This window comes from Neopsephotus bourkii, unplaced genomic scaffold, assembly GCF_033783945.1.
Source record: "Neopsephotus bourkii isolate Nb327-2 ecotype Australia unplaced genomic scaffold, CSIRO-AGI_Nbou_v1 NB_1807, whole genome shotgun sequence".
Lineage (NCBI taxonomy): Eukaryota > Metazoa > Chordata > Aves > Psittaciformes > Psittacidae > Neopsephotus > Neopsephotus bourkii.
Genome location: NW_026902280.1, coordinates 114,653 through 134,013, shown reverse-complemented (window position 1 = coordinate 134,013; position 19,361 = coordinate 114,653). Strand labels below are relative to the sequence as shown.

Sequence of the window (19,361 nt, the reverse complement as noted above, 5' to 3'; positions counted from 1 at the left end):
ATAGAGGGGATAGAGGGGGTAATGGGGGTAATGGGGGCACTGGGAGCACTGGTGGACAGCTGTGCCCCGGGTCAGTATAGACATAGAGATAGATAGAGGGGATAGAGGGGGTAATGGGGGTAATGGGGGTGCCTGCTGGGCTGGATCCAGAACCGGCTGCCCCAGCTGCCCATCACCAACTTCAGCCGCGACTGGCAGAGCGGGAGGGCACTGGGAGCACTGGTGGACAGCTGTGCCCCGGGTCAGTATAGAGATAGAGATAGAGAGAGGGGATAGAGGGGGTAATGGGGGTAATGGGGGCACTGGGAGCACTGGTGGACAGCTGTGCCCCGGGTCAGTATAGAGATAGAGATAGATAGAGGGGATAGAGGGGAATGGGGGTAATGGGGGCACTGGGAGCACTGGTGGACAGCTGTGCCCCGGGTCAGTATAGACATAGAGATAGATAGAGGGGATAGAGGGGGTAATGGGGGTAATGGGGGTGCCTGCTGGGCTGGATCCAGAACCGGCTGCCCCAGCTGCCCATCACCAACTTCAGCCGCGACTGGCAGAGCGGGAGGGCACTGGGAGCACTGGTGGACAGCTGTGCCCCGGGTCAGTATAGAGATAGAGATAGAGAGAGGGGATAGAGGGGGTAATGGGGGTAATGGGGGCACTGGGAGCACTGGTGGACAGCTGTGCCCCGGGTCAGTATAGAGATAGAGATAGATAGAGGGGATAGAGGGGGTAATGGGGGGTAATGGGGGCACTGGGAGCACTGGTGGACAGCTGTGCCCCGGGTCAGTATAGACATAGAGATAGATAGAGGGGATAGAGGGGGTAATGGGGGTAATGGGGGCACTGGGAGCACTGGTGGACAGCTGTGCCCCGGGTCAGTATAGAGATAGAGAGAGATAGAGGGGATAGAGGGGGTAATGGGGGTAATGGGGGCACTGGGAGCACTGGTGGACAGCTGTGCCCCGGGTCAGTATAGACATAGAGATAGAGAGAGGGGATAGAGGGGGTAATGGGGGTAATGGGGGCACTGGGAGCACTGGTGGACAGCTGTGCCCCGGGTCAGTATAGAGATAGAGATAGATAGAGGGGATAGAGGGGGTAATGGGGGTAATGGGGGCACTGGGAGCACTGGTGGACAGCTGTGCCCCGGGTCAGTATAGACATAGAGATAGATAGAGGGGATAGAGGGGGTAATGGGGGTAATGGGGGCACTGGGAGCACTGGTGGACAGCTGTGCCCCGGGTCAGTATAGAGATAGAGATAGATAGAGGGGATAGAGGGGTAATGGGGGTATGGGGGCACTGGGAGCACTGGTGGACAGCTGTGCCCCTCTTGGTCAGACAGGTAGACAGAGAGATAGATAAGAGGCAATATAGAGGGGGTAATGGGGGGATGGGGGCACTGGGAGCACTGGTGGACAGCTGTGCCCCGGGTCAGTATAGAGATAGAGATAGATAGAGGGGATAGAGGGGAATGGGGGTAATGGGGCACTGGGGAGCACTGGTGGACAGCTGTGCCCCGGGTCAGATAGAGATAGAGATAGATAGAGGGGATAGGGGTAATGGGGGTAATGGGGGCACTGGGAGCACTGGTGGACAGCTGTGCCCCGGGTCAGTATAGAGATAGAGATAGATAGAGGGGATAGAGGGGATAGAGGGGGTAATGGGGGCACTGGGAGCACTGGTGAGCACTGGTGGACAGCTGTGCCCCGGTTAGTATAGACATAAGAGAGAGATAGAAGGGAGAGGGTAGCAAAGAGGTAATGGGGGCACTGGGAGCACTGGTGGACAGCTGTGCCCCGGGTCAGTATAGAGATAGAGATAGATAGAGGGGATAGAGGGGATAGAGGGGGTAATGGGGGCACTGGGAGCACTGGTGAGCAGCTGTGGCCAAGGGCTATGGGGCCTGCACCCCCTCCCCCGTTGCTGACCCAGTCCCCCCCCCCAGGGCTCTGCCCCGATTGGGACTCGTGGGACCCCAGCAAACCGGTGGAGAACGCGCGCGAGGCCATGCAGCAGGCGGACGAGTGGCTCGGCATCCCCCAGGTGCGGGCACCCAGCACCCACTGACACCCATTGAGCCCTATGGGGCACCCATTGACACCCACTGACCCCTATAGGGCATCCCCCAGGTGCGGGCACCCAGCACCCACTGACCCCTATGGGGCACCCATTGACACCCACTGACACCCACTGACACCCATTGACCCCTATGGGGCACCCATTGACCCCCACTGACACCCATTGACCCCTATGGGGCATCCCCCAGGTGCGGGCACCCAGCACCCATTGACACCCATTGACACCCATTGACCCCCATTGACCCCCATTGACACCCATTGACACCCATTGACACCTATGGGGAACCCACTGACCCCCACTGACCCCTATTGACATCCCCCATTTGCTGGCACCCAGCCCCATTGACTCCCATTGAACTCCACTGACACCCACTGACCCCTATAGGGCATCCCCCAGGTGCAGGCACCCAGCACCCATTGACCCCTATGGGGCACCCACTGACACCCATTGACACCCACTGACACCCATTGACCCCCACTGACACCCATTGACCCCTATGGGGCACCCAGTGACGCCCTGGCTGCCCCCCAGGTGATCACCCCCGAGGAGATCGTGGACCCCAACGTGGACGAGCACTCGGTCATGACCTACCTGTCCCAGTTCCCCAAGGCCAAGCTGAAGCCGGGGGCCCCCCTGCGCCCCAAACTCAACCCCAAGAAGGCGCGAGCCTACGGCCCGGGTAAGGGGGTGCCCCACAGATGGGGGTCACCTCAAAGGGGGGGGGTTTGACAGAGGGACGGGGGGCAGAGGGTGGGGGACAGAGAGCCCCATAGAGGGTGCTGGGGCTGCCCCATAGAGGGTGGTGCCGTGGGGCTGGTGCCACATAGCGGCTGTGCCATGGGGCTGGTGCCCCATAGCGGGCAGTGCCGTGGGGCTGGGTGCCCCATAGCGGGCGGTGCCGTGGGGCTGGTGCCCCACAGCGGGCAGTGTCATGGGGCTGGTGCCCCATAGGGGGCAGTACTGTGGGGCTGGTGTCCCATAGCGGGTGGTGCCGTGCGGCTGGGTGCCCCATAGCAGCCGTGCCATGGGTCTGCCCCATAGCGGCAGTGCCGTTGGGCTGGTGCCCCATAGCGGCAGTGCCGTGGGGCTGGTGCCCCATAGCGGGTGGTGCCGTGGGGCTGCCCCATAGCGGCAGTGCCGTAGGGCTGGTGCCCCATAGGGGGCAGTGCCGTGGGGCTGCCCCATAGCGGCCGTGCCATGGGTCTGCCCCATAGCGGCAGTGCCGTGGGGCTGGTGCCCCATAGGGGGCAGTGCCGTGGGGCTGGTGCCCCATAGCGGCCGTGCCGTGTGGCTGCCCCATAGCGGCAGTGCCGTAGGGCTGGTGCCCCATAGCGGCTGTGCCGTGGGGCTGCCCCATAGCGGCCGTGCCATGGGTCTGCCCCATAGCGGCTGTGCCGTGGGGCTGCCCCATAGCGGCCGTGCCATGGGTCTGCCCCGTGCCGCAGGCATCGAGCCCACCGGGAACGTGGTGAAGCAGCGAGCGGAGTTCACGGTGGAGACCATCAGCGCCGGGCAGGGGGAGGTGCTGGTGTACGTGGAGGACCCGGACGGGCACCGCGAGGAGGTCGGAGCCATGGGTGCCATGGGTGCTATGGGTGCTATGGGTGCCATGGGTGCCATGGGTGCTATGGGTGCTATGGGTGCTATGGGTGCCATGGGTGCTATGGGTGCCATGGGTGCTATGGGTGCCATGGGTGCCATGGGTGCTATGGGTGCTATGGGTGCCTATGGGTGCTATGGGTGCTATGGGTGCTATGGGTGCCATGGGTGCTATGGGTGCCATGGGTGCTATGGGTGCTATGGGTGCCATGGGTGCCATGGGTGCTGTGGGTGCCATGGGTGCTATGGGTGCTATGGGTGCTATGGGTGCTGTGGGTGCTATGGGTGCTGTGGGTGCCATGGGTGCTATGGGTGCTGTGGGTGCTATGGGTGCTATGGGTGCTATGGGTGCTATGGGTGCTATGGGTGCCATGGGTGCTATGGGTGCCATGGGTGCTATGGGTGCTGTGGGTGCCATGGGTGCTATGGGTGCCATGGGGGGATGTGGGGCTCTGGGGGTCTCACATCTCCCCCCCCCAGGCTAAGGTTGTGCCCAACAACGACAAGAACCGAACCTTCTCCGTGTCCTACGTGCCCAAAGTGACCGGCGTGCACAAGGTGGGGCTCTATGGGGTCTATGGGCTCTATGGGGTTCTATGGGGCTCTATGGGGCTCTATGGGGCTCTATGGGGCTCTATGGGCTCTATGGGGCTCTATGGGGCTCTATGGGGCTCTATGGGGCTCTATGGGGCTCTATGGGGTCTATGGGGCTCTATGGGGCTCTATGGGGCTCTATGGGGTTCTATGGGCTCTATGGGGCTCGGGGGGCTGGGGGGCTCCAAGGGGGTGGCCTCAGCATGGGGGGTCCTGGAGCTGCAGGAGAGAGGCTGGGGCAGGATCCATTGAGCTCCCCTATGGAGACATTGAGCTCCCTCCCCTATGGCCCCATTGAGCTCCCCTATGGATCCATTGAACCCCTATGGATCCATTGAGGACATTGAGCTCCTGCCCCTATGGATCCATTGAACCCCTATGGATCCATTGAGGACATTGAGCTCCTGCCCCTATGGATCCATTGAACCCCTATGGATCCATTGAGGACATCGAGCTCCTGCCCCTATGGATCCATTGAGCTCCCCTATCTCCCCTCTGAGCCCCCCATCCCCCCTGACTGCCCCCCAGCCCCACTGAGCCCCCCAGCCCCCCTGAGCCCCCCAGCCCCCCTGAGTGCCCCTATGGCCCCCCTGAGCCCCCCATCCCCCCCTCCCCCCGCGCAGGTGTGGGTGCTCTTCGCGGGCCAGAACATCTCCAAGAGCCCCTTCGAGGTCCAGGTCGGGGGCGCCGCGGGCGACGCCTCCCGGGTCACGGCGCAGGGCCCGGGGCTGGAGCCCACTGGGAACGTGGTCAACAGGGGCAGCCACTTCGATGTGTGCACAGCAGGTACGGTATGGGGGGGTACAGTACAGTATAGGGGTACAGTACAGTACAGTATGGGGGGGCAGCCACTTCGATGTGTGCACGGCAGGTACGGTATGGGGGGTACAGTACAGTATGGGGGTACAGGGGGGTATAGGGGTACAGTATGGGGGATACAGTACAGTACAGTATGGGGGGGCAGCCACTTCGATGTGTGCACGGCAGGTAAGGGGGTACAGTGGGGTATGGTATGGGGTATGGGGGTACAGTACAGTACAGTATGGGGGGGCAGCCACTTCGATGTGTGCACGGCAGGTAGGGATAGAGGGGTACAGTACAGTATAGGGGTACAGTACAGTATGGGGGGGCAGCCACTTTGATGTCTGCACAGCCGGTGAGGATATGGGGGTACAGGGGGGTACAGTGTGGGCTATGGGGGTACAGTGGGGTATGGTATGGGGTATGGGGGGTACAGTACAGTATGGGGGGGCAGCCACTTTGATGTCTGCATGGCCAGTAGGGATAGAGGGGGATATAGAGGGGTACGGGGGGATATAGAGGGGTACAGTGGGGTATGGTATGGGGATATAGAGGGGTACAGTACAGTATTGGGGTATGGTATGGGGTTAAGGGGGGGCATGGGGGTGAGATATGGGGAGGGAATGGGAGTATGGGGGGGTTATGGGGGAGAATGGGGGGCAAATGGGGAGGAAATGGAATGGGGGTGAATGGGGAGGGGAGAATAGGGGGGGGAAATGGGGGGGTCCAAAGGGGTTTACGGGCTTTAAATGGGCTTGGGAATGGAATTTGGGGGCTCCAAGGGGGGTTTGGGGGGGTCTGAAGGGGTTTAGAGGGGCTCTAAGGGGGGGCTCTAAGGGGGGTCCCTGTGGGGGGGTCTCTGGGGGGGTCTCCGTGGTCTCCGGTCGCTGACGCCGCCCCCTGTGCGCAGGCGCGGGCCCGGGCGAGCTCGCGGTCTCCATCGTGGACCCCAGCGGCCGCCGGGGGGCGGTGGAGCCGACGCTGGAGCCGCGCGGGGACGGCTCCTTCCGGTGCAACTTCCGGCCCGCGGCGGAGGGCACGCACAGCGTGCACGTGACCTACGGCGGCGTGCCCATCCCCCGCAGCCCCTTCAGCGTCCACGTGGGGCCGGGTGAGCCCCGCCCCCCTACACACACACCATGCGGGGGGTGGGGCTGCCCCATAGATGGGGTCTCTGTGCTCCTGCCCCATAGATGGGGGTCTCTGTGCTCCTGCTCCCCCCCAATGGGGGTCTTTGTGCTCCTGCCCCATAGATGGGGGTCTCTGTGCTCTGGCTCCCCCCCAATGGGGGTCTCTGTGCTCCTGCTCCCCCCAATGGGGGTCTCTGTGCTCGTGCCCCATAGATGGGGGTCTCTGTGCTCCTGCTCCCCCCAATGGGGGGTCTCTGTGCTCCTGCTCCCCCCCAATGGGGTTCTCTGTGCTTCTGCCCCATAGATGGGGGTCTCTGTGCTCGTGCCCCATAGATGGGGGTCTCTGTGCTCGTGCCCCATAGATGGGGGTCTCTGTGCTCCTGCCCCATAGATGGGGGTCTCTGTGCTCGTGCCCCATAGATGGGGGTCTCTGTGCTCCTGCCCCATAGATGGGGGTCTCTGTGCCTCTGCCCCCCCCAGGCCCTCGGGGGGGGTCTCTGCTGACTCTGCTCTGTCTCTGTCCTGCTCCTTCTATGGGGAAGCTCCAGACCCACACGGGGACGCAGCCACGGTACGGGGGGGGGGGGGTCCCCATTTCCATCCCCCTCCTTCGGGTGCTGCACCCCCCATAGCACCCTATGGGGTCACCCCCTTCCCATGGACCCCAGCGTGCATTGGGGTCCCCTCTCTCCCCCTTTCCATGGGGCCGGGTTTGGGGTCCATGGGGCTGGGTTTGGGGTCCATGGGGCCGGGTTTGGGGTCCATGGGGCTGGGTTTGGGGTCCATGGGGTTGGGTTTGGGGTCCATGGGGCCGGGTTTGGGGTCCATGGGGCAGGGTTTGGGGTCCATGGGGCAGGGTTTGGGATCCATGGGGCAGGGTTTGGAGTCCATGGGGCAGGGTTTGGGATCCATGGGGCAGGGTTTGGGGTCCACGGGGCCGGGTCTGGGGTCCATGGGGCCGGGTTTGGGGTCCATGGGGCAGGGTTTGGCGTCCATGGGGCCAGGTTTGGGATCCATGGGGCTGGGTTTGGGGTCCATGGGGCAGGGTTTGGGGTCCATGGGGCCAGGTCTGGGGGTGCCCCATGGCCTGACCCCCCCCTGCCCCCAGCCTGCACCCCCTCCCTGGTCCGCGCCGTGGGGCGGGGGCTGCAGCCCAAGGGGCTGCGCGTGAAGGAGCCGGCGGAGTTCAAGGTCTACACCAAGGGGGCCGGCAATGGGGAGCTCAAGGTCACCGTCAAGGGGCCCAGTGAGTGCGGGGCTCTGGGGGGTCTATGGGGATCTATGGGGCTCTGGGCTTTAGGGGTCTATGGGGCTCTATGGGGGCTCTGGGGGCTTCTATGGGGGCTCTATGGGGGTCTATGGGGGCTCTGTGGGGGTCTATGGGGCTCTATGGGGGCTCTATGGGGCTCTATGGGGGCTCTATGGGGCTCTATGGGGTTCTATGGGGCTCTATGGGGCTCTGTGGGGGCACTGGGTGCTGCAGTGGGTGCTATGGGCGTGCTATGGGGGAAATGGGGGTGCTATGGGAGGATTGGGGGTGCATTGGGGGTGCTATTTGTGGAAATGGGGGTGCTATGGGAGGATTGGGGGTGCTATTGGGGGTGCTATTTGTGGAAATGGGGGTGCTATGGGGGCATTGGGTGTTGCAGTGGGTGCTATGGGTGTTCTATGGGGGGCATTGGGGGTGCCCTGGGGGGGCTGGGGGTGTCCTGGGGAGCCTCAGGGTGCCCCATGGGGTTTTATAGGGGTTCCCTGGTTGCATTGGGTGCCATGGGGTTCCATAGGGGTTCAATAGGGGTTCATTGGGTTCCATAGGGGTTCCATGGGGGTGCCCTGGGGTCCCGGCCGGGCTCTGCGGGTGCCCCCTGACCCCCGCCCCCTGCCCCTGCCCCCGCAGAGGGCCCCGAGCCCGTTCGCCAGAGGGAGCTCGGGGACGGGGTCTTCGCCTGCGACTACGTCCCCACGGTGCCGGGGCCCCACACGGTGACCGTGCTGTGGGGGGGGCAGCCGGTGCCCCGCAGGTGAGTGCATGGGGGGGTGTGCATGTGTGTACAGGTGTGTGCATGTGTATACATGTGTGTGCATGTGTGTACAGGTGTGTGCATGTGTGTACAGGTGTGTGCATGTGTGTACAGGTGTGTGCATGTGTGTACAGGTGTGTGCATGGATGTACAGGTGTGTGTGTGCATGTGTGTACAGGTGTGTGCATGGATGTACAGGTGTGTGTGTGCATGTGTGTACAGGTGTGTGCATGTGTGTACAGGTGTGTGCATGTGTATACATGTGTGTGCATGTGTGTACAGGTGTGTGCATGTGTGTACAGGTGTGTGCGTGCGTGTATGTACAGGCGTGTGTGTGCGTGTGTGTATGGTGTGTGTATGTACACACATGCATGTGTTTTTATGTGCGTGCACGTGTGTGTATATGTATACCCATGTAGTCGTATGTATATGTGTATATGCGTGTGCTTGTCTGTGCATGTATGTGTCTGTATGTGTACATGCTTGTATGTACATGTATGTGCGTGTCTGTATGTATACATATGTACGTGTCTGCATGTGTATGTGTTTGCACCTATGTACATTTATGTACATGTTTGTACGCACATATCTGTACACATATCTCTATGTCTGTATATACACATATGTATGTATATGTACATGTCTGTACACATGTACACGTCTGTACGTATATGTATGTACACATATCTACATGTGTATGTACATATATGTATACATATGCCCATGTCTGTATGCACATATATGTACATGGACGTGCATGTATGTCCCTATATGTCCATGTATGCACACGTATGCACACGTATGTCCCTGTATGTCCATGTACGCACACGTATGTACACATATGTCCATGTATGTCCCTGTATGTCCCTGTATGCACACGCCTGTCCCTGTCCCCGTCCCCGCAGCCCCTTCGAGGTTCAGGTGTCCCCTGAGGGGGGCCCCCCCCGGGTGCGCGCCTGGGGCCCGGGGCTGGAGGGCGGCGCCGTGGGGAGCGCGGCCGAGTTCGTGGTGGAGGCCATCGGGGACGACGTCGGCACCCTCGGTGAGGGGGGAGGGGCACGGCCATGGGGGGGTGCGGGGGGGGGCAGGGATTTTGGGGCTCCCCAGGAGGGATTGGGGGGGGGTTGGGGCTGATTTGTTCTGATTTCAGGCTGATTTCAGGCTGGTTTGGGTGGATTTCGGACTGATTTGGGCTGAAATCAGGCTGATTTTAAGCAGATTTTGGGTTTTCAGGCTGATTTCACCTGTTTTGGGCTGGTTTCAGGCTATTTGGGGCTGATTTCAGCCAGGTTTGGGCTGATTTTTGGCTGTTTTCAGATTGAGTTGGGCTGATTTCAGGCTGGTTTTATGGCAGATTCAGGCTGATTTCAGTCCAATTTCAGGCTGATTCAGGCTGATTCAATGGCAGATTCAGGCTGATTTAGTCTGATTCAGGCTGATTTGGGCTGGTTCAGGCTGATTTGGGCTGATTCAGGCTCATTAGAGCTGATTTCAGGCTGATTTAGGCTGATTTTATGGCAGATTCAGGGTGATTTGAGCTGATTTAGCCCGATTTTAGCCCAATTTGGGCTGATTTTAGGCTGATTTGGGCCGATTTCAGGCAGATCCGGGCTGATTCAGGCAGATCCAGGCTGATTTCAGGCAGATCCGGGCTGATTTCAGGCAGATCCAGGCTGATTTCAGGCAGATCCGGGCTGATTTCAGGCAGATCCGGGCTGATTCAGGCAGATCCGGGCTGATTTCAGGCAGATCCGGGCTGATTTCAGGCTGATTTGGGCTGATTCCAGGCAGATCCGGGCTGATTTCAGGCAGATCCGGGCTGATTTCAGGCAGATCCGGGCTGATTTCAGGCAGATCCAGGCTGATTTCAGGCAGATCCGGGCTGATTTCAGGCAGATCCGGGCTGATTCAGGCAGATCCGGGCTGATTTCAGGCAGATCCGGGCTGATTTCAGGCTGATTTGGGCTGATTCCAGGCAGATCCGGGCTGATTTCAGGCAGATCCGGGCTGATTTCAGGCAGATCCGGGCTGATTTCAGGCAGATCCAGGCTGATTTCAGGCAGATCCGGGCTGATTTCAGGCAGATCCGGGCTGATTCAGGCAGATCCGGGCTGATTTCAGGCAGATCCGGGCTGATTTCAGGCAGATCCGGGCTGATTTCAGGCAGATCCGGGCTGATTTCAGGCAGATCCGGGCTGATTTCAGGCAGATCCGGGCTGATTTCAGGCAGATCCGGGCTGATTTCAGGCTGATTTGGGCTGATTCCAGGCAGATCCAGGCTGATTCCAGGCAGATCCAGGCTGATTTCAGGCAGATCCGGGCTGATTCAGGCAGATCCGGGCTGATTTCAGGCAGATCCAGGCTGATTTCAGGCAGATCCGGGCTGATTTCAGGCAGATCCGGGCTGATTCAGGCAGATCCGGGCTGATTCAGGCAGATCCGGGCTGATTTCAGGCAGATCCGGGCTGATTCAGGCAGATCCAGGCTGATTTCAGGCAGATCCGGGCTGATTTCAGGCAGATCCGGGCTGATTTCAGGCTGATCCGGGCTGATTTCAGGCAGATCCGGGCTGATTCAGGCAGATCCGGGCTGATTTCAGGCAGATCCAGGCTGATTTCAGGCAGATCCGGGCTGATTCAGGCAGATCCGGGCTGATTTCAGGCAGATCCCGGCTGATTTCAGGCAGATCCGGGCTGATTCAGGCAGATCCGGGCTGATTTCTCCCCTTCCCTCTGCCCCCCCTCACCGCAGGGTTCTCGGTGGAGGGCCCCTCGCAGGCCCGCATCGAGTGCGACGACCGCGGCGACGGCTCCTGTGACGTCCGCTATTGGCCGCAGGAGCCGGGCGCCTACGCCGTGCACGTGCTCTGCGACGGCCACGACATCGCCGGCAGCCCCTTCATGGCCGACGTCCGCCCCGCGCCCCGGGACTGCTGCCCCGACAAGGTGCCGGGAACACCGGGGACCATAGAGATCCATAGGGACCCATAGGAACCATAGGGACCCATAGAGATCCATAGAGACCATAGGAACCCATAGAGACCCGTAGGGATCCATAGAGAACCATAGGGACCATAGGGACCATAGAGACCCATAGGGATCCATAGGGACCATAGAGACCCATAGGGATCCATAGGGACCATAGAGACCCATAGGGATCCATAGAGACCATAGGGACCCATAGAGACCCATAGGGACCATAGAGACCCATGGGGACCATAGGGACCCATAGGGACCATAGGGACCATAGAGACCCATAGGGATCCATAGAGACCATAGGGACCCATAGAGACCCATAGGGACCATAAAGACCCATAGGGACCATAGGGACCCATAGGGACCATAGAGACCCATAGGGATCCATAGAGACCATAGAGAACATAGAGAACATAGAGATGATAAGAGACCCATAGAGACCATAGACACCCATAGACATCCATAGACACCCATAGAGACCCATAGACACCCATAGAGACACATAGGGCACCCCCCGATCCCCGCTGTGCCCCCCCGCAGGTCAAGGCCCATGGCCCGGGGCTGGAGAAGACCGGGGTGGCCGTGAACCAAGCGGCCGAGTTCACCGTGGATGCCAAGAACGGGGGCAAGGGGGCCCTCAAAGTGCAGATGCAGGTGGGGGGCACTGGGGGGTATTGGGGTGCTGGGGGGCTGTTGGGGTGCGGGGGGGGTATTGGGGTGCTGGGCGGTATTTGGTGCTGGGGGGTATTGGGGTGCAGGGGGGGTATTGGGGTGTTGGGGGGGTATTTGAGTGCGGGGGGGTATTTGGATGCTGGGGGGGGTATTTGGATGCTGGGGGGGTATTTGGGTGCTGGGGGGGGTATTTGGGTGCTGGGGGGGTATTGGGGTGCTGGGGGGTATTGGGGTGCTGGGGGGGTATTGGGGTGCTGGGGGCGGTATTTGGGTGCTGGGGGGGATGGGTGCTGGGGGGTATTTGGTGCTGGGGGGGTATTGGGGTGCTGGGGGGTATTGGGGTGCTGGGGGGTATTTGGGTGCTGGGGGGGGTATTGGGGTGCTGGGGGGTATTTGGTGCTGGGGGGGGTATTGGGGTGCTGGGGGGTATTGGGGTGCTGGGGGGTATTTGGTGCTGGGGGGGTTATTGGGTTGCTGGGGGGGGTATTGGGGTGCTGGGGGGGTATTGGGGTGCTGGGGGGGTATTGGGGTGCTGGGGGGGTATTGGGGTGCTGGGGGGGGTATTTGGGTGCTGGGGGGTATTTGGGTGCTGACCCCCCCCATACCCCCCTAGGACGCCGAGGGGACCCCCGTGGACGTCTCGGTCAAGGACAACGGCAACGGCACCTTCAGCTGCTCCTATGTGCCCAAGCGGGCGCTCAAGCACACGGCCATGGTGTCCTGGGGGGGGGTCAGCATCCCCCAGAGCCCCTTCCGGGTAAGGGGGTGCCCCAGGGGCTATGGGGGGGCTGGGGGGGGGGGTCGGGTCTGACCCCCCCATGTCCGTGTCCATAGGTGGGGGTCGGGGCCGGGAGCCACCCCCACAAGGTCAAGGTCTATGGGCCCGGCGTGGCCAAGACCGGGCTCAAGGCGCACGAGCCCACGCACTTCACTGTGGACTGCAGCGAGGCCGGGCAGGGTGAGCTATGGGGCGCTATGGGGCGCTATGGGGCACTGAGGGGGCTATGAGGCGCTATGGGGCACTGAGGGGGCTATGAGGCGCTATGGGGCACGGAGGGGGCTGTGGGGCTCCATAGGGTGCTAGGGGGCTTTATGGGGGTCTATAGGGCATGCTATGGGGTGCGCTATGGGGCTCTGTAGGCCACTATGGGGAGCTATTGGGAGTGCTGTGGGGCTCTGTGGGGAGCTGTGGGGCTCTATAGGGCACTATGGGGCTCTATAGGGTGCTATGGGTCTCTGTGGATGCTATGGGTCTCTATGGGTGTTATGGAGCTCTATGGGTCTCTATGGGTCTCTCTGGGTCTCTATGGGTCTCTCTGGGTCTCTCTGGGTCTCTATGTGTCTCTATGTGTCTCTATGGGTGCTATGTGTCTCTATGGTCTCTATGGGTCTCTATGGTCTCTATGGGTCTCTACGGGTCTCTACGGGTCTCTATGGGTCCCTATGGGTCTCTATGGTCTCTATGGGGTCTCTTTGGGTCTCTATGGTGTCTCTATGGTTTCTATGGGTCCCTATGGGTCCCTATGGATCTCTATGTGTCTCTATGGTCTCTATGGTCTCTATGGGTCTCTATGGTCTCTATGGTCTCTATGGGTCTCTATGGTCTCTATGGGTCTCTATGGTCTCTATGGGGTCTCTCTGGGTCTCTGTGTGTCTCTATGTGTCTCTATGGTTTCTATGGGTCCCTATGGGTCCCTATGGTCTCTATGGGGTCTCTCTGGGTCCCTATGGGTCCCTATGGGGCGCAGGGTCTCAGCGCTGCCCCCCGCAGGCGATGTGAGCATCGGCATCAAGTGCGCGCCGGGGGTCGAGGGCCCGGCCGAGGCCGACGTTGCCTTGGACATCAGCCGGGAGGCGGACGACACGTTCACGGTGCGCTACGAGCCCCGCGGCGCCGGCACCTACACCATCATGGTGCTCTTCGGGGAGCAGGTGAGCGCCTGCGGGGGGCAGGGGGGACTGGGCTCCAGAGATGGGATTGGGGGACAGGGGGGGGGATTGGGGTGCTAGGGGTGGGATTTGGGGTGTAAAGCACTGATATTGGGGTGCAGAGAGATGGGATTGGGGGGCGGGGGGGGGATTGGAGTCCAGAGATGGGATTGGGGTGCTAGGGGTGGGATTTGGGGTCTAAAGCACTGATATTGGGGTGCAGAGCGCTGATACTGGAGTCTAAAGCACTGATTTTGGGTTCAAAGCACTGATATTGGGGTGCTAGGGGTGGGATTGCGGGGTCCAGAGAGCTGGGATTGGGGTGCAAGGTGCTGATATGGGGATTCAGGGTGGGATTTGGGGTCCAGAGCACTGATTATGGGGTCTAAAGCACTGATTTGGGGTGAAAGACACTGTTTTGGGCTGTTTGGTGCTGGTTTGGTGCGTTTTGGTGCTTTTTGGTGCTGTTTGGTGCCATTTGGCGCTGTTTGGCGCTTTTTGGTGTTCTTTTGGCACTGTTTGGCGCTGTTTTGGTTCTGTTTGCCGCGGTTCGGTGCTGTTTGGTGCCGTTTGGCGCTGTTTGGCGCTTTTTGGTGTTGTTTTGGCACTGTTTGGCGCTGTTTTGGTTCTGTTTGGCGCGGTTCGGTGCTGTTCAGTGCTGTTTGGTGCTGTTTTGGCGCTGTTTGGTGCCGTTTGGCGCTGGTTTCGCTCCCAATTCCCTGCTCCCTTCCCCAGCCCATCCCCAGCAGCCCCATCCGGGTCAAGGTGGATCCCTCGCACGACGCCAGCAAAGTGAAGGCCGAGGGCCCGGGGCTGAGCCGCTCCGGTGAGCGCGGGGGGGGAGGGGAGGGGGGGGAGGGGTCCCGGGGGGTGGGGGTTGGGGGGAGGGGTCCCGGGGGGGTGGGGGTTGGGGGGGAGGGGTCCAGGGGGGGTGGGGTCCGGGGGGGGAGGGGTCCCGGGGGGTGGGGGTTGGGGGAGGGGTCCCGGGGGGTGGGGGTTGGGAACCCCCCTGACCCCCCCACCCCCCCAGGGCTGGAGCTGGGGAAGCCGACGCAGTTCACGGTGAACACCAAGGGGGGGGGGCGCGGGGCCCTCGAGGTGCAGGTGACCGGGACCGGCAACGGGGAGGCCGCCAAGGACCTGGAGGTCATCGACAACGGGGATGGGACCCACACGGTCAAATACACCCCAGTGCAGCAGGTACGGCCCCATAGGGACCTATAGGGACCCATAGGGACACATAGAGACCCATAGAGACCCATAGAGCCCAAATACACCCCAGTGCAGCAGGTACGGCCCCATAGAGACCCATAGAGACCCATAGAGACACATAGAGACACATAGGGACACATAGAGACACCATAGAGACCCATAGAGCCCAAATACACCCCAGTGCAGCAGGTACGGCCCCATAGGGACACATAGGGACCCATAGGGACCCATAGGGACACATAGAGACCCATAGAGACACATAGAGCCCAAATACACCCCAGTGCAGCAGGTGCGGCCCCATAGGGACACATAGAGACCCATAGGGACACATAGAGACCCATAGGGACACATAGAGACCCATAGAGACACATAGAGACCCATAGAGACCCCCAAACCCCATAGACTCCCCTGCACCCCCACCCCTCCTATTGCCATGGGGGTAACCCCCCCCCGATACCCCATGGGGGGGCCTTGGGGCTCCCCCTGAGCCTCCCCCTGTCCCCCCCAGGGTAACTTGGAGGTCGCAGTCACCTATGGGGGCGACCCCATCCCCAAGAGCCCCTTCACTGTGGGGGTGGCCCCAGGCCTGGACCTCAGCAAGATCAAGGTCTCCGGCCTGGATGAGAGTGAGTGGGGGGGGGGATGGGGGGAGGATGGGGGGGCGGTGGGGGGGGGGGACCCGTCTTTGGGGGGGGAGGGGTCTGTGGAGCTGGGGGTGGTGATGGGGGGAGGGGGAAATGGGGCCTTCATCCCCATAGGTGATGGGGGGGGGTTGGGGCAGGGTGCATCCCCCCCATTCGTGCTGCAGCCCCTGTGTTGGGGTTAATCCCCCCCATTTTGGGGTTAATCCCCCCTGTTTTCGGGTCCATCCCTGTCTGCGGGTACTGCTCTGTTTTGGGTTCAATTCCCCCCATTTCGGGTCTCATTCCCCCCCATTTCGGGTCTCATTCCCCCCCATTTCGGGGTCCATCCCCCCCATTTCGGGTCTCATTCCCCCCCATTTCGGGGTCCATCCCCCCCATTTCGTGTCTCCCCTCCCCCAGGACCGGAAGTGGGCCGGGAGCAGGAGGTGCTCGTGCAGTGGCGCGGGGCCGGCGGCGGCGGCCGCGTGGGGGCGCGCGTGAGCGGCCCCTCCCGCCAGGGGGCGCCCTGCGCCGTGGAGCCGGGCCCGGACGGCGCCAGCCTCGTGCGCTTCGTGCCGCGGGAAGAGGGCGCGCATGCGCTGGAGGTCACGTACGAGGGAAACCCCGTGCCCGGGAGCCCCTTCCCCATGGAGGCGGTGCCCGGGGGGGCGGAGCCCGGCAAGGTGGGGGAGGGGAATGGATGGGGGGGATGGGATGGGGATAGGGGATGGGGATGGGATGGGATGGGATGGGATGGGGAATGAATGGGGATGGGGATGGGATAGGGATGGGGATGGGATGGGGATGGGATGGGGAATGAATGGGGATGGGGAATGAATGGGGATGGGGATGGGGATGGGATGGGGATGGGATGGGGTGGGGATGGGGAATGAATGGGGATGGGGACACCCGAGATCCCCCCGTGGTGGGGAATGGGAGCGCCCGGCCCCGCACACCCCCTACAGGGGGAATGGGGACCCCCCTCAGCACCCCCTGCACCCCTGAACCTGCCCTGCATTGGGCAATGGGGACCCCAAAACACCAGCGGGGCTCTAAAGGGGGCTCCCTGTCCCCATGCCCCCCCCATCCATGACACATCCCCTGCTCCCCTCCCCCCCCATTCCAGGTGCGCGCCTTCGGGCCGGGGCTGCAGGGGGGGCTGCCGGGGGTCCCGGCGCCCTTCACCATCGACACCAAAGGCGCCGGCACCGGGGGCCTGGGGCTGACGGTGGAGGGGCCGTGCGAGGCCAAGATCGAGTGCGTGGACAACGGGGACGGGACCTGCTCCGTGTCCTACCTGCCCCTGGAGCCCGGCGACTACACCATCAACATCCTGTTCGCCGGCAGCCACGTGCCGGGGTCCCCCTTCCGCGCCCCCGTGCGCGCCCCCTTCGACGCCTCCAAGGTCACGTGCTCGGGCCCGGGGCTGGAGGGCGCCACGGCCGGGCAGGCCGGGCACTTCCGGGTCGACTGCAGCCGCGCCGGCAGCGCCGAGCTCAGCATCGGCATCGCCTCGGAGGCGGGCGCCCGCGCCGAGGTGCGCGTGGAGGACAACGGCGACGGCACCTACACCATCGCCTACACCCCGCTGAGCCCCGGCGTCTACAGCATCACCGTCGAGTACGGCGGGCAGCCCGTGCCGCACTTCCCCAGCAAGGTGCGCGTGGAGCCCGCCATGGACACCGCCGGCGTCAAGGTCTATGGGCCCGGAGTGGAGGGGGAAGGTGAGAGAGGGGCACGGGGGGGAGTCGGTGGGCACCGGCACAGAACACATTGGGTGACACCCACACAGCACCCATTGGGTGACACCAACACAGCACCCATTGATGGGCACCCACAGCCCCCATTGATGGGCACCAGCAGCTCCCATTGATGGGCACCAACACAGCCCCCATTGATGGGCACCAGCAGCTCCCATTGATGGGCACCAGCAGCCCCCATTGATGGGCACCAGCAGCTCCCATTGATGGGCACCAACACAGCCCCCATTGATGGGCACCAGCACAGCACCCATTGGTTAACACCCGCAGCCCCCATTGATGGGCACCAGCACAGCCCCCATTGATGGGCACCAGCACAGCACCCATTGGTTAACACCCGCAGCCCCCATTGATGGGCACCAGCAGCCCCCATTGATGGGCACCAGCAGCTCCCATTGATGGGCACCAACACAGCCCCCATTGATGGGCACCAACACAGCCCCCATTGATGGGTACCAGCACAGCACCCATTGGTTAACACCCGCAGCCCCCATTGATGGGCACCAGCACAGCCCCCATTGATGGGTACCAGCAGCCCCCATTGATGGGCACCAGCACAGCCCCCATTGATGGGCTCCAGCAGCCCCCATTGATGGGTACCAGCAGCCCCCATTGATGGGCTCCAGCAGCCCCCATTGATGGGCTCCAGCAGCCCCCATTGATGGGTACCAGCACAGCTCCCATTGATGGGCACCAGCAGCCCCCATTGATGGGCACCAGCAGCTCCCATTGATGGGCACCAACACAGCCCCCATTGATGGGCACCAACACAGCCCCCATTGATGGGTACCAGCACAGCACCCATTGGTTAACACCCGCAGCCCCCATTGATGGGCACCAGCACAGCCCCCATTGATGGGTACCAGCACAGCTCCCATTGATGGGCTCCAGCAGCCCCCATTGATGGGTACCAGCAGCCCCCATTGATGGGCTCCAGCAGCCCCCATTGATGGGTACCAGCACAGCTCCCATTGATGGGCTCCAGCAGCCCCCATTGATGGGTACCAGCAGCCCCCATTGATGGGCTCCAGCAGCCCCCATTGATGGGCTCCAGCAGCCCCCATTGATGGGTACCAGCACAGCTCCCATTGATGGGCACCAGCACAGCCCCCATTGATGGGCACCAGCAGCCCCCATTGATGGGTACCAGCACAGCACCCATTGGGTGACACCCACAGCCCCCATTGGTTAACACCCACAGCCCCCATTGATGGGCACCAGCAGCCCCCATTGATGGGCACCAGCACAGCCCCCATTGATGGGCACCAGCAGCCCCCATTGATGGGCACCAGCACAGCCCCCATTGATGGGTACCCACCCAGCCCCCATTGGGTGACACCCGCAGCCCCCATTGATGGCTCCCATCCCCTCCCCCCCCAGGGGTGTTCCGCGAGGCCGTCACCCAGTTCCACGTGGACGCGCGGGCGCTCTCCCAGGCGGGGGGGCCCCACGTGAAGGCGCAGGTGAGGAACCCCTCGGGCAACGTCACCGAGACCTTGGTGGAGGACCGGGGCGACGGCACCTACCGGGTGGAGTACACCCCCTACGAGGAGGGTGAGCGGGGGGGGCCCATTGTGTCCCTATGGCTGCGGGGTGACATCCCCATTGTGTCCCTATGGCTGCGGGGTGACATCCCCATTGCATCCATATGGCTGGGGGGGGACGGCCCCATTGTGTCCCTATGGCCGTGGCTGATGCCCCATTGTGTCCCTATGGCCATGGGGTGACATCCCCATTGTGTCCCTATGGCCATGGCTGATGCCCCCACTGTGTCCCTATGGCCATGGGGTGACATCCCCATTGTGTCCCTATGGCCATGGCTGATGCCCCCATTGTGTCCCTATGGCCATGGCTGATGCCCCCATTGTGTCCCTATGGCCGTGGCTGATGCCCCCATTGCATCCCTATGGCTGCGGGGGGACGGCCCCACTGTGTCCCTATGGCCGTGGCTGATGCCCCCATTGTGT

The 19,361-nt window shown here is 62.1% G+C and overlaps 1 protein-coding gene across 1 annotated transcript in view; it reads left to right on the top strand.

The window, feature by feature from the left end:
* Positions 1-129: 129 nt before the first annotated feature.
* The window catches only part of LOC133206544 (filamin-A-like), a gene marked incomplete at its 5' end in the record, with an annotated part of 38,172 nt that continues 18,940 nt past the window's right edge, over positions 130-19,361 (top strand). The window contains 21 exons of the mRNA XM_061342609.1: positions 130-241; positions 1,945-2,042; positions 2,610-2,757; positions 3,524-3,642; positions 4,158-4,235; positions 4,895-5,057; positions 5,983-6,183; positions 7,311-7,448; positions 8,100-8,223; positions 9,129-9,265; positions 10,975-11,168; positions 11,739-11,852; positions 12,484-12,627; positions 12,705-12,828; positions 13,642-13,802; positions 14,535-14,625; positions 14,830-14,999; positions 15,520-15,637; positions 16,055-16,317; positions 16,761-17,358; positions 18,775-18,948. Of these exons, the coding sequence (XP_061198593.1) occupies positions 130-241; positions 1,945-2,042; positions 2,610-2,757; positions 3,524-3,642; positions 4,158-4,235; positions 4,895-5,057; positions 5,983-6,183; positions 7,311-7,448; positions 8,100-8,223; positions 9,129-9,265; positions 10,975-11,168; positions 11,739-11,852; positions 12,484-12,627; positions 12,705-12,828; positions 13,642-13,802; positions 14,535-14,625; positions 14,830-14,999; positions 15,520-15,637; positions 16,055-16,317; positions 16,761-17,358; positions 18,775-18,948 (3,469 nt within the window). The remainder of the gene's footprint in view (positions 242-1,944; positions 2,043-2,609; positions 2,758-3,523; positions 3,643-4,157; positions 4,236-4,894; positions 5,058-5,982; positions 6,184-7,310; positions 7,449-8,099; positions 8,224-9,128; positions 9,266-10,974; positions 11,169-11,738; positions 11,853-12,483; positions 12,628-12,704; positions 12,829-13,641; positions 13,803-14,534; positions 14,626-14,829; positions 15,000-15,519; positions 15,638-16,054; positions 16,318-16,760; positions 17,359-18,774; positions 18,949-19,361) is intronic.